Source organism: Schistocerca nitens, chromosome 9 (assembly GCF_023898315.1).
Source record: "Schistocerca nitens isolate TAMUIC-IGC-003100 chromosome 9, iqSchNite1.1, whole genome shotgun sequence".
Taxonomy (NCBI): Eukaryota; Metazoa; Arthropoda; class Insecta; order Orthoptera; family Acrididae; genus Schistocerca; species Schistocerca nitens.
Window position 1 is genome coordinate 446,588,469 of NC_064622.1, and position 14,882 is coordinate 446,603,350.

At 38.4% G+C, this 14,882-nt stretch overlaps 1 protein-coding gene across 1 annotated transcript in view; it reads left to right on the forward strand.

Annotated features, from left to right (window-relative positions):
- The window catches only part of LOC126203869 (zinc finger SWIM domain-containing protein 7-like), a 63,516-nt gene extending 49,160 nt beyond the window's left edge, over window positions 1–14,356 (forward strand). Inside the window, exons 2-3 of the mRNA XM_049938249.1 lie at window positions 12,622–12,749; window positions 12,832–14,356. Of these exons, the coding sequence (XP_049794206.1) occupies window positions 12,622–12,749; window positions 12,832–13,056 (353 nt within the window). The 3' untranslated portion in view covers window positions 13,057–14,356. The remainder of the gene's footprint in view (window positions 1–12,621; window positions 12,750–12,831) is intronic.
- Window positions 14,357–14,882: the final 526 nt, after the last annotated feature.

Below are 14,882 nucleotides of genomic sequence, written 5' to 3' on the forward strand. Positions count from 1 at the left end.
CACTTGCCGCGTCCGCAGCTTGTGGTCTCACGGTCGCGTTCTTGCTTCACGAGCATGGGGTTCGATTCCCGGCGGGGTCAGGGATTTTCACCTGCCTCAAGATGACTGGGTGTTTGTGTTGTCCTCATCAATTCATCATCATTCATAAAAGTGGTAAGATTGGACAGAGCAAAGGTTGGGAATTTGTACGGTTGCTGATAACCGCGCAGTTGAGCACCCCACAAACCAAACGTCGCACACTTGCCGTGAAACCAACTATCGAGAAGAAAATGGCATTGTGGTGGAATCTCGTGGCATGCAGGGGGAGTTCGCTGGATCTGCACATGCTATCTTCTGCATAAACTTGTGTGTTTCTTGCCTAGCTTGAACTCTGTTGTCCAAGAAAGTTCTTCTTTCATCCAACAACACTCCCAAGTAATGTATTGCATTGCTGCGATGTATGGGAGACCAATCCAAGGTTATTGTAGGATTTTTTATGGATTATGCATGCTCTTTTAATAAAATGTAAGTGGTCTTTTATGTGCAGCTATAACTAATTCATTAACTGTTTAATCATGATTGCATTCACTGCATCAAAATTTTGACTATTTAGTTTAATCTACACAGGCAAATGCAAACAGAAACTGCCTCTGGCCTTCGGGGCCAGCTGAACCTACTGATGCCGGGTGTTGGCTACATGCCAAGATTGAATAATTATATTTTAATATTGACCAACTAGGATCACGTAACCATTTCATTTCACTTCTTTCCTTGTTTCTGTTTTTCCAGTACTCCATCTCCACATCTCCATCTACTCTCTGCATACAATGTTGTCTTTTCCTTTCTTGTATTCATGTGGTTCCCGATTTCTAATTTCTATTGCATATATTTTATTCTTGAAAAGATTTCTGTCTGTTATTTCTGATTATTTGGTATTGTTTCGTTCTAGGTATTTCCTTATTCCTGTAATCCACGCTATTGTCGATTTCTTCTTCCAGAAATACAGGAATATTTGTACTGTGAACCTATTCTCATTCGTTCAGTAGAGGTGTTCAAAAAAGATTATCTTCTTTTAGCAATTATGTCTGATATTTTCTCTATATATTTGTAGACCACCTCATTACTTCTCATTTTCCAGCAATCTGTAGTTTGTATTGCACCCATTATTTTTTTGACTATCCATATTTCAGATAACTCTATTCTGTCCATCTTATAGGCCATTGTTAGGCATTCACATGCATAATAAACAATATGGTCGTACCACTGTGGTATAGTGTGTTAGTTTGGTTTTTCTAGATAAGCATTTCTTATTTTAAATGTTCTTTGTCAAACCGTGTGCTCCCTCCATTTTTTAACTCTTACATCCACTGCAGATTTTTCTAGTTCATTCTGTTGTATATTTTCTCTGAGATATTTGAATTTACTTTCTTGCTATATTTCACATATCTGTATTTTTATGAATTTTGGTGCATTTTTTAATACACACATCAAAAAAAGTTTTGTATCACTCCGGTTCCCAAACTCCTGATGATAGACATTGACTGTAGATATTGTATCACAGACACAGTCCCTTTGACTGTTCAGAGATGTCACTAAACCTGCCCAAAGATGTAAACAACCATGCATAAGCAACGCCTTTTAGATGGAGAGGGTCCAACAGCCAATCAGTTCCAGTCATTCCAACAGGAAGGAGGTACACAGCTTGTGTTGTTTGTAGTTCAACCAAGCCTAGATGGTCAATACCGTGGTTCAATCGCGTCCACATTGTTACTTTGTGCCAGGAAGGGCTCTCAACAACAAAAGTGTTCAGGCGTCTCGGAGTGAATCAAAGCAGTGTTGTTCGGACATGGAGGAAGTATAGTGTGTCAGGAACTGTCAATGACATGCCTCGCTTAGGCCGTCCAAGGGCTACTACTGCAGTGGATGACCGCTACCTACGAATTATGGCTCAGAGGAACCCTGACAGCAATGCCACCATGTTGAATAATACTTTTTGTGCAGCCACAGGATGTTGTGTCACAACTCAAACTGTGCGCAATAGGCTGCATGATGCACAACTTCCATGCAGCACAGTACAGATGGGCCCAACAACTTTCCAAATGGACCGCTCAGGATTGGCATCATGTTCTCTTCACCAATGAGTGTCGCATGTGCCTTCAAGCAGACATTCATCAGAGACGTGTTTGGAGGCAACCCGGTCAGGCTGAATGCCTTACACACTGTCCAGCGAGTGCAGGAAGGTGGGGGTTCCCTGATGTTTAGGGGTGGCATTGTGTAGGGCTGACGTACACCCCTGGTGGTCATGGAAGGCACCGTAACGGCTGTACGATACATGACTGCCATCCTCCGACTGATAGTGCAACCATATTGGCACGGCATTAGTCTTCATGGATGAAAATTCATGTCCCTATCATGCAAATCTTGTGAATGACTTCCTTCAGGATAATGACATGACATGAACCCTATCGAACATGCCTGGAATAGACAGAAAAGGGCTGTTTATGGACGACGTGACCCACCAACCACTCTGAGGGATCTACGCTAAATCGCCGTTGAGGAGTGGGACAATTTGGACCAACAGTGCCTTGGTGAACTTGTGGATTGTGTGCCACGATGAATACAGGTATGCATCAATGCAAGAGAACATGCTACTGGGTATTAGAGGTACTGGTGTGTACAGCAATCTGGATCACCGCCTCTGAAGGTCTCGCTGTATGATGGTACAACATGCACTGTGTGGTTTTCATGAGCAATAAAAAGGGCAGAAATGATGTTTATGTTGATCTCTCTTCCAATTTTCTGTACAGGTTCTGGAACCGAGCTGATGCAAAACTTTTTTTGATGTGTGTATTTGTCATGAAATTTTGAGACCAGTACTATTTGTTGTTTCCTCCAGAAGATTTATTTGAGTAACTGTGTCTGTCAGATTATCTGCAAATATTGCAAAATTGTCTGCAAAAACCAGGCAGCTTACCTAAATTCCATTTGTTTCCCTTCCCAAAATTATTAGTTCAGTTTTGTGATTTTTTAGCTCCAAATTCCAGATCCTTTCAATTTTTTGTGCATTATAGTTAAACAGTAAAGGTATAAACCATCCCCTTGTCTAATACCAGTTTTTATTTCAGCTGGCTGAGGTAGTGCTCCCATAAATTTGATTTTAGGTATCGTCTTTGTGAGAGTTTCATGAATTATGTTTGCTGGTTTTACTTTAACACTCTATTCTGTAATGATTTTATCTCTTGTCTCTGTCTGTGGAATCAAATGCTTTTGTGAAATCAATAAATGATACTAATATCTGTTGTAGAAGTTTAGAACATGTTTTTTGCTCAAGTATCATGTCGTTTCTGGAAACCCAGAATCTACTCTGTAGGAATCAACGTGGATTCCGGAAACAGCGACCGTGTGAGACCCAGCTCGCTTTATTTGTTCATGAGACCCAGAAAATATGAGATACAGGCTCCCAGGTAGATGCTATTTTCCTTGACTTCTGGAAGGCATTCGATACAGTTCCGCACTGTCGCCTGATAAACAAAGTAAGAGCCTACGGAATATCAGACCAGCTGTGTGGCTGGATTGAAGAGTTTTTAGCAAACAGAACACAGCATGTTGTTCTCAATGGAGAGACGTCTACAGACGTTAAAGTAACATCTGGAGTGCCACAGGGGAGTGTTATGGGACCATTGCTTTTCACAATATATATAAATGACCTAGTAGACAGTGTCAGAAGTTCCATGCGGCTTTTCGCGGATGATGCTGTAGTATACAGAGAAGTTGCAGCATTAGAAAATTGTAGCGAAATGCAGGAAGATCCGCAGCGGATAGGCACTTGGTGCAGGGAGTGGCAACTGACCCTTAACATAGACAAATGTAATGTATTACGAATACATAGGAAGAAGGATCCTTTATTGTATGATTATATGATAGCGGAACAAACATTGGTAGCAGTTACTTCTGTAAAATATCTGGGAGTATGCATGTGGAATGATCATATAAAATTAATTGTTGGTAAGGCGATTACCAGGTTGAGATTCATTGGGAGAGCCCTTAGGAAATGTAATCCATCAACAAAGGAGGTGGCTTACAAAACACTCGTTCAACCTATACTTGAGTATTGCTCATCAGTGTGGGATCCGTACTAGATCGGGTTGACGGAGGAGATAGAGAAGATCCAAAGAAGAGCGGCGCATTTTGTCACAGGGTTATTTGGTAAGCATGATAGCGTTACGGAGATGTTAAGCAAATTCAAGTGGCCGACTCTGCAAGAGAGGCGCTCTGCATCGCGGTGTAGCTTGCTGACCAGGTTTTGAGAGGGTGCGTTTCTGGATGAGATATCGAATATATTGCTTCCCCGTACTTATAACTCCCGAGGAGATCACGAATGTAAAATTAGAGAGATTCGAGGGCGCACGGAGGCTTTCCGGCAGTCGTTCTTCCCGCAAATCATACGCGACTGGAACAGAAAAGGGAGGTAATGACAGTGGCATGTAAAGTGCCCTCCGCCACACACCGTTGGGTGGCTTGCGGAGTATAAATGTAGATGTAGATGTAGATATAGGTTTGCTGGTTAACACTGTGGCAAATTACTGGTTTTAGGTTAAATATCTGTTCTGTGCAGAATCTTCCCTTTCGAAAACCTCTCTGATATACTCCCAGTTGGTTGCCTAAAGTTTCTACCACTCTGTCCAGGAGCATTTTGGATAATATTTCATGTGCAACTGGGAGAAGTAACACTCTTCTAAAATTGTTGACATTTTGTTTTTGTCTCTGTTTTTGTGTAGCAGATGGATTAACACAATTTTCCTCTCTTCTGGAATCTTTTCAGTTTTCCAAATGTTCTCAAAAATCAGTTCTAGATCATTTAATAATCTTTGGTTCTGACCACTTCAATAATTTTGCTGCAATGTGGAGCCTTCACCACTTGTGTTATTGTTTTTGTGTGATTTGATGGCTTCATGAATTTCATGCTTTGTTGATGCTCATGATGTTCACAAATAGAGAAAAGGAATAACACACAGATATATTCATAGATGAAATAAGACTGGAAGAAATTACCACTAACAAATTTTTGGGGATTACAGTTCACAATAAGCTCCAGTGGAGTCAACATATAGATAATATTTGCTGTAAATTAAGCACTGCAATATTTGTTGTGAAACAGCTTGCACATTATGCCAACAAGGAACTTCTATGTACAGTGTACCATGCTCTATTTGAGCCGTAACTGCAATATGGAATTACTGTTTTTGGGGAAATTCCGGCAGCATAAATACAAAAAGAATGTTCATATTGCAAAAAACGCTGTTAGGACCATTTTAACAAGAAACAAAGAGACTCATGCGGAACTGTTTTCCATAGTCTAAAAATGCTGATATTTCCATCTTTGTACATTTACGGAATAATAATATCATTAATAAAAGGAAATGCAGTACTAGAAAGAAGTTCAGGTGTATATACAGTTGAAACAAGAAATAAAGGCCAGCTGAGAAATATACAACACCAACTCTGAGTTGCTGAAACAGGTCCTTGATACTCAAGGTGTCAGATACGTAAAGTGCCTTCCAAAGAGTTTACTGGACAATGTGTGCAAAAAGACTTTCCAGAAACTTTGAAAGGTTTCTTTAATGGAAAAAGAATTTTATAGTGTAGAAGAGTATGTGTATCAATGAATTAAAAAATGATATTACTGTTATGGAAGTACTGTAACTAATTAAAAGTACTATGATATGTAAATAACTTGAGAATTCTGAGAGAAAACTGTAAATATGAGTATAATGTAGTATGTAAATAATTTTCAGGACCTAAAAAAAAAACAGATGAAAAATGTATGCAACATAATTATAAGTATTGCCACTTTGATGAATTTATAAATAGGTTAAATATTGCAAGAAAATAGGTTTTAGTTGGCTTGTCCTATATTACAAGTACACACTTTGTAGAAAATGTAATCAGATGGGAGCAAATAAAAATAAATAAATCAATCAATCAATAAAATTTTTTTTACAGATTTTGTGATATTGCTGCAAATTCCAGTTTAACTCTTGTAACTGGACAGTTTAAGAGCCTGTCAAAAAAAATTTTCTACTATTTTGCAAATTTTCTTTGTTATTTAATCCTATTTTACCATTTTCAACTTTGAAACAGATACCTGCAGCTCGATACCCTTTACATACATATTTAAAAGTCTGGTAAAAATTTCTAGCACTATTTTTGCCAAAATTTTCTTGTATGCCCATAAGCTGAGTTTCTTCAAATGTTCTTTTGATTTTTTGATTATTTTTTATGTTTCTTTTCCTTATTGGCTGAATTCTCTAAATGTATGGTGTGGGTTTGCGCGCGCACACGCACACACACACACACACACACATACACACACACACACCTCCATTTTCTCCATTTTTGTGCTCTTTGTTCTAGTGCCTCTTCACATTCTTTATTCCACCATTATTCTTGGCCAGTGCAAAAGTTTTCTCTGCTGCTTTGTACCTGAAGTTCGTGCCAATCAACTTGTTTTGTTGTCTCAGTATCTTCTCTAATTTTTTTTTCTATATTTTCAATTATAATATTAGGTGTAGTTGTGTTGTATCTAATTACTTCCTTGGTTGTATTTTGTGTTTTAGCTGGTAGAAATCATTTTTTAATCTTAGAGAGATAATGACCTCACTCAAATTACCCATTTATGATTATTGCAATGTTCACAATTTCCGTGATATGTCCTTTGGATATGGGTTTGTGATACAATTGAAATTCTCCTAGGTTTGGAGATATTGAAATATTGGCTTTTCTTGGCATTTTTCAAAAATGTGTGGACATCAGTTTTAACTGGAACATTTTACACATATCGATCGATATTCCGTCATTTCTGTTTATTCTTAAGTGTGCTGGATCTTCACCTGTTGTATTCCTAAATTTCTTTTGGTTATGTTGGAGATTTCAGATTCTAAAAGATCACAAAATTGATTTACATGCTGCACATTTCTTCCGTTATGATTTATAGGTGCATGTAACAATGAAAAACAGTCAGTTATTGATAAAATTATTTAAATGTATTTAAAAACAAAGATGATGTGACTTACCATACGAAAGCGCTGGCAGGTCGATAGAAACACAAACAGACATATACATACACACAAAATTCAAGCTTTCGCAACAAACTGTTGCCTCATCAGGAAAGAGGGAAGGAGAGGGAAAGACGAAAGGATGTGGGTTTTAAGGGAGAGGGTAAGGAGTCATTCTGCTTGTGTGTGTGTATGTGCAGGTGGATGTATGTGTGTGTGCGAGTGTATACCCCCTTTTTTCCCCCTAAGGTAAGTCTTTCCGCTCCCGGGATTGGAATGACTCCTTACCCTCTCTCTTAAAACCCACATCCGTTCGTCTTTCCCTCTCCTTCCCTCTTTCCTGATGAGGCAACAGTTTGTTGCGAAAGCTTGAATTTTGTGTGTATGTATATGTCTGTTTGTGTTTCTATCGACCTGCCAGTGCTTTCGTATGGTAAGTCACATCATCTTTGTTTTTAAATATATTTTTCCCGCGTGGAATGTTTCCCTATTATATTCATATCATTAAATTATTTAAATGGGTAGATAAAAAGTCTGCTCACTAAGTGGCAGCAGAACACACACATAAAAGGCTGTTGTGATTGGCAAGCTTTCAGAGCCAGTGGCTCCTCCTTCAGGCAGAAGGGTTGAAGGGGAAGGAAGAAGGGCAAAGGAAAAGGACTGGAGAGATCTAGGAAAAGGGGTAGATTTTGGGAAAGTCACCTAGAATCATGGGTCAGGGGAGACTTACCTTACGGGATGAGAAGGGAAGACTGATTGTTGGGAACTGCCTCAGACACGATGTGAAAACCTGCGAGCTTAAAGATGGAAGGCAGAGTAATATGCAAGACAGAGATTACTACTAAAACATCATGCATGAGTTAATAAGAGTGGGAAGCTAAGGGCATTGTAAGTAATGGAGGTGGGAGGAGGCGGTGAAAAATAGACGGGAAAGACAATGAAAGATGTAGAAAACTAAAACGGAGTGAAGCAAAGAGTAGTTACAGTGAAGAAAAGATGAGACAGAAGAAATTAACATAAATTAAGGCCAGGTGGATAGCGAGAACCAAGGACATTTTGTAGTGGTAATTCCCACCTGCGGAGTTTGAGAAACAAGTCCTTGGTTCTCGCCAAGTGGTGGTAATTGCCTAATTACAACCCTCTTTTATTTGTGTGTTCTGTTGCTGCTTGGTGAGTAGATTTTTTTATCTATCCAGTTAAATTATGTTGTTTAAATTCCTTCTTAATCATATTATAATGTTGTTACATAGCAAATTTGCAGTACCCATTACTTATGCAACTGCATAATATATATTGAGAATTCTCATCATTCCATTCATTTTTAAAGGGTTGTGATGATACATGAATAGACTGCCTCTTTCTATCCAAATAGCCGCAGTTACCCCAGCCTCAGCCTATGGTAACATACTATCCCCACACCCTCCACCCAACAGTTTCCAGCCCTTCTGTCCTATCATCTCCCCATTCTCGTGTCCCATCCTGTTTATCTGCAGCCCTCTACCATTGCATCCACCTGTCTTACCCACTCCTTTCCTTTTTTGTTCCTTTTTTTCTCCATCTGCCTGCCCCACAACCTCCTGACCCATACAGTACTATCCCTTCACCTTCCCCACCCCCTCCAAATTGCTGCTTGTATCCCACGTGATGTTGCGTTCTGGTCTGAGATGCTGGTGTTGGCGGTCGTGTGTGTGTGTGTGTGTGTGTGTGTGTGTGTGTGTGTGTGTGTGTGTGTGTGTTTTACTGATGAAGGCTGTATGTGAGTGTCTTTTAATCCTGTCTATCTGCAACTAGACATGTCTTCTTTACGGTAAGTAGCAATCTATCTTTTCCCAAGTTCTTGATATTCCTACCTGGAGTTTCCATTGTTTGAATATTTATGCAGCTTCTCTCAGATAGTATGTCATTACAGATAATTGCATCATCTGCAAAAATCCTGATGTTACTATTAATATTGTTTGCAAGATCATTGATATACATCAACAGCAAGGATCCCGACACACTACCCTGGGGCACACCCGATGTTACTTCTACATCTGACAATGACTCTCCATCCAAGATAACATGCTGTTTCCCCCCTACCAAAAAGTCGTCAATCCAGTCACAAATTTCACTTGATACCCCATACGATTGCACCTTTGACAATAAGTGTAGGTGCGGTACTGAGTCAAATGCTTTGTGGAAATCAAGAAACACTACATCTACATGGTTGTCTTGATCCAAAGCTTTCCGTATGTCATGTGAGAAAAGTGAGAGTTGAGTTTCACGTGATCGGTGTTTTTGAAATCCATGTTGGTTGGCACTGAGGTGGTCATTTGTTCAAGACACCTCATTTTGTTTGAGCTCAGAATATGTTCTAAGATTCTACAACAAATTGATGTCAAGGATATTGGACACCAGTTTTAGGGGCCACTTCTACTACCCTTCTTGTAGACAGTTGTGACCTCTGCCTTTTTCCAAGAACTGGGCACAGTTTGTTGTTCAAGGGATCTACTACAGATTTAGTTAGAAGAGGAGCTAACTCAGCTGCAAATTCAGTATAGAATCTGACAGGGATCCGTTTCTCAACACCGCTGACACTAATACGTATTTCATTCATCTTTGCACTGGTACAAGGATTAAAGTGGAGCAATTCTCTTGGGTTTTCCCTTGTAAAGCAAGATTTGAAAAGGGAGTTAAGCTTTCAGCTTTGGCTTTGCTACTCTCAATTTGCAGTTCCTGTCTCGTTCATGAGGGACTGGGCACTAACTTTAGTGCCACTAACAGTCTTTACATACGACCAGAATTTCTTTGGATTTTGTGAAATGTCATTTGACAATATTCTGCTATGGTAGTCATTGATGGCATCACGCATTGTTGTTTTGATGGCCAAACACGTTTCATTCAGCATCTCTGTCTATTTCCCTGCACTTTGTTTTACACATCTGTGTTGTTTTCAACACAGCAACAGAAACACATTTACATGGCAACATTGTGCTCATAAGAAAGAATGAATGGACAGAAAAATTTTCTTTTGGAGGCTACATGAAGTATTTGTACCAGCTGTGAGAAAGCTGAAGAAGAAAAAGGCTCCTCTGGAATCTATTATAATTGATTATGCTCCCAGTCATCTTTAGGATGTGGCTGTAAATCCTGATGTTATGCAAGCACCTTTCCACCCAACGTAACAGGCATGATTCAGCCCATGATCTAGGGAATTTTGGAACCAATTAAACATCATTATCAACATGCACATCTTGTCTCTTTGTTGAACAAATGTGAAAATGACTGTGCCATTGCTATGTTGAAGGTGTAGAAAACAATCGACTTAAGTGATGTTGTTTTCTAAACAGCAGAAGCATAGGATGAAGTGGAGAACACTACCATAATGAAGAGTTGGAAAAAAGTGTAGCTAACCATTGATACAGATTTAAAGTCAATACTGTGCAACAATGAGCCAGTCAATTTGGAATCATCCATTGCTGACTCTTTGTACATTGACATGCTCCACAAGCTTCTAGGAGGAGGAGAAACTGGTGAAGGTGATATTGCTGAGTGGCTGAATAAGGAAAACTGAGAGATATACCAAACTTCAACATATGAAGAAATAATCAAAAGTGTGCACAAAAGTAATGATGAAAGTGATGAAGAAAAGGACATACGAGGAGAGAGCTTGAAGAGTTCTCACACTACTGGTGCAGAAGCTGTAGACATCTTCTTGGAGTTCATTATACAACATCCAGGTACATGCAGTACCAATATAGCACTTGCAAAGCATTGCATGAAAAAGCATCCCACTGATGCGTATCATCATTGCAACAACTAAAAATTTAGGTCATGTTTCACAATGAGTGAAACTGGTGTGTATGTACACACTCAAGGATGTCTTCTATGAAAACGAATGTATCTTTGAATTTAATAAAGTATAGCCCCTATGTGTTTAAACTAAGTTTCAGACATAATAATCTGGGACATCCACTAACCCAGCACCAAATGACCAGATTAGCGAGAGTGCAGTGTAATAACAACAATAATTTCTACAGGGCGTGAGTCACGCTTGGGTAGCTCAGTTGGTAGAGCACTTGCACGTGAAAGCAAAGGTCCCGAGTTCGAGTCTCACAGTTTTAATCTGCCTGGAAGTTTCATATCAGCGCACATTCCACTGCAGAGTGAAAATCTCATTCTGGAAACATCCCCCAGGCTGTGGCTAAGCCATGTCTCTGCAATATCCTTTCTTTCAGGAGTGCTAGTCCTGCAAGGTTCGCAGGCTAGCTTCTGTAAAGTTTGAAAGGTAGGAGACGAGGTAATGGTAGAAGTAAAGCTGTGAGGACGGGGCATGAGTCGCGCTTGGGTAGCTCAGTTGGTAGAGCACTTGCCCGCGAAAGGCAAAGGTCCCGAGTTTGAGTCTCGGTCTGGCACACAGTTTTAATCTACCAGGAAGTTTTAATAATTTCTACTAGCTGTTGAACAATCAGGTATTGTGTAATGTCCTTCAAAGCAAGTCAGCAGGTAATGAAACGGGAAAGTAAAGAAGGTGCTCTATCCTGTCAGCCTGTTCTGTGTGCCTCCCTCCACTCCTAAACTTGCCCTTGCACATTGTTATAGTGTCTTCTGTGTCAGCAGAATGAAAATCATTTGAGAAAATAGCATTTTACTTTATCAATTGCCTGCCAATATTACACAAAACCATAGAAAAGTGGCATCCTCTGCTGAAAATGAAGGCAGCATGCTGACAGCAACTGTGTGTGTATTAAGCGTGATGGGATGTCTGTGTCAAGAGTAGTTATCTGCTTTGGACCTTTGTTAAGCTGCTTGGGTGGCGGATGCTTCAGAAATGATACAGTGACATAGTGTGTCTACAGTCTGTGGGGTGTGAAGAAAGCATCTCATTGGCAGTGAAGAAGCTAACACAATGAATGCGAGAGCTATTGTTATTGTCCTGACCACCACCTTCAATGCTCCACAGAGCGTAGAACACGGTTTGAATTAGAATCTGAGTTTGTCCACCTGGTTTTTGGAGGCACTAGAATTAACAATTTTTATTTGGTAGGCTGTGAGTTTCTTTCTCTTGTATATATATTTTTAATACATACTGGGGCAGTAGCATTTAGCAACCCATAAACAGAGCAATCGTCCTCGTAGGTGACTGTTTTGCCTGGGATAGAGGACGGTGAAAGGAATGAGCTGTTCTGTGTTCACATAGAATGACTGAGAGAAAACTGGAAAAATTTGACATCTGGTAGGCTAAAATAGAAATGACAACTGCCGTATTCCAGTTCTGTGCAAAGTACAGTTTAATTGATGATATTCCACCTTTTCATATTTGTTTCACACTTCCAGCATTTATGACTTTAATTAAGTATTCCTTTCTGTTATACAGCTGTATCTTAAAACCGTTAGTATGGTTTACACATTACATGCAGGTCTTTCCATAATGTGCTGCACTATTTGTGCTACAGGTTTATTGTCTATTACCGAACATAGTGCACAGTATTGAGTGTTGCATTTAGGCTGTAACTTAGTTTTCGGTATATGATTAGAATTTGCATCTTCTTTTGTGTTAAGTTATATTTTATCATTGTAATGAAATAAAACTTTTTCACTATTTCAGTTACTGATGATGTCTTGCTTGCTCTTCATTCACTATATGGTAATCCATTTGAGCGAGCTTTAGAACTCCTTGAAAAAAATTGTGTTGTTTTTTTACGAACAACAAATAAATTAAGATATGTTATACAGGTAAAGGTGAGGTAATGTAATAGGGCCTATAATATGAGCTTTTTAAGAATTACTGAACTAAAAAGAAAAACAAACTTTACAGGTAACGGGGAGTTCTGGGACACCATACACCATTTTTCCATCAGTTAACTACTGCTCTTGCCCTGCATATCGTTATCATGTAGCTGGAACCCAGACTGACTTGATGTGCAAGCATGTTCTTGCAGGAAAGCTCTGTGAAATAATGGGTAAAGGCAGAGAAGTGCTTGTGTCAGCAAATGAAATGATAAGAATCCTCTGTAGTGCAGCAAAACTTGACACCAAATAGACTTGGCAATGTTGCTATTGCCAAAGAGATTTGGTAGTGTAAGATTCTTCTTTAATGATTGCCTACATTAATATAAGGTACCATCCAAAATATTGTGTAGTATTCACAAAGAAAGTGAACGCCATTGTAACTATAATAATTTACAGTGTAATCACTTCCACATCAGTCCTAAAATTATATGTAAGTTGTTTACTGTCATATCATTATTGTCAGTACAGTTGTTGCCATGGATGTCATGGGCATTGTTTAATTCTGAAAATACATTTCACAAATGGGATTGTAGCCTGTTCCAACATATGATGATGTAACATGGAGTTTATTCATTTATCCTTCTATTGACAATATGCTCTGTATGTATGTCATCTAAATTTGTACATCTATTAAATATACACTGTTTAAATAAACACAATTTTTATGTCTTATTTAACATGTTTGTACAAATTGTATCTCTGTTCTTTTGTAAATCTTAATCAGACTTCGTTTATTTAGCATTTATATACATATTGTTCAAAATACAATTATGCCAAATGAACTATTGCTGAGACCACGTTATCATATATCACTGGAGAATTAATTCAGTAATTTCAAGGATTATATTTAATTTAATACTGAAGTTTCATAAGTTCATCAATGCTATAGATGATGTTGACTTATCAGCATGTTTTTAGTTATGTTTTGAAACTGCATAGTTCTGAAATACTCTTGAGTCTGAGGCAAAATATTGAATAAAAGTTTTGGTTAATATAGTACATGTTTTTATCTTGTCTGTGCATTTCCCTACAAAAATCTTCTTTGTTTCTTATGATCCTACTGTTTAATACTACTGTAGTCCCATAAGACTTCAAGGAGACTATGCATACATGCTGGCATAGTCAAGATTTTAAGTTCTTTAAATAATTTCCTACGCAATTAACTTTTGGAGACAAAATTTTATGTTTCTACGCACCTCATCTGGGGTAAAGGTTTGGTGTGCCATGCTCGTGTTACCGCAGATCAGAACCCTATACCTTAGTTAATCTGTGTTTCGGCAAGTGATATGCACACAACAGTGTTTCTATAATACATTACGTCTTGAGCATTCTTAATATGTAACAATTCACCAAGCAGCAGCAGAACACATCACTATTGTGATTTTATCAATAATTGATTGTTTTCGTTGCTAATATGTAACAATATTTAGTTGGTTTCCTGTTTAGTATTTCATTGTGACTTCCCCTATTAAATGAGCATCTATCCTTACTGCGTAGAATTACTTCAATGTATTGGTATGCCACTAGTGATATGAACTGTATTACTCTCTTTAGCTGTAATTACATATTGTAATATTTGCAGTGACATAATTCATTAACATGTGATAGGATGTAGTTAATTAAATTAATTGTTAATTAAACAAAACTGTCCATCTGTAGTTGAGGGACTAAAATGATTTGTGGCATAAATAAATAGTAGAAGAGACTTTGTGCAATGAATTTTATCTGGCATTTGTTTTGTAACCATCATGAACTTAAACTAAAATCAAACTTGGATGATGATAAATGAAATGAGTCATACTGTCCAGGTATTTAAACTTTATTGGTTGTCCTCAGTTGTTTTCTTCATATCGGAAGTGTCCAAACTGGCTTCATTCTCTGGATAATCCTTAACTCACTTTTGTCCTGACCAAATGTAAGTCAGAACTCTCTTACTGTTTCTATTTGATTGCAGATTCATTACTAAAATTTTTATTTGCAGAAGAGTAGACCAGTGAAGTGACAAATTTTAGTACCAGTGATCAGAAAAGTTAGATTTAAACCTTTGTCGCACTTTACTGGCATAGCTTTTTCATG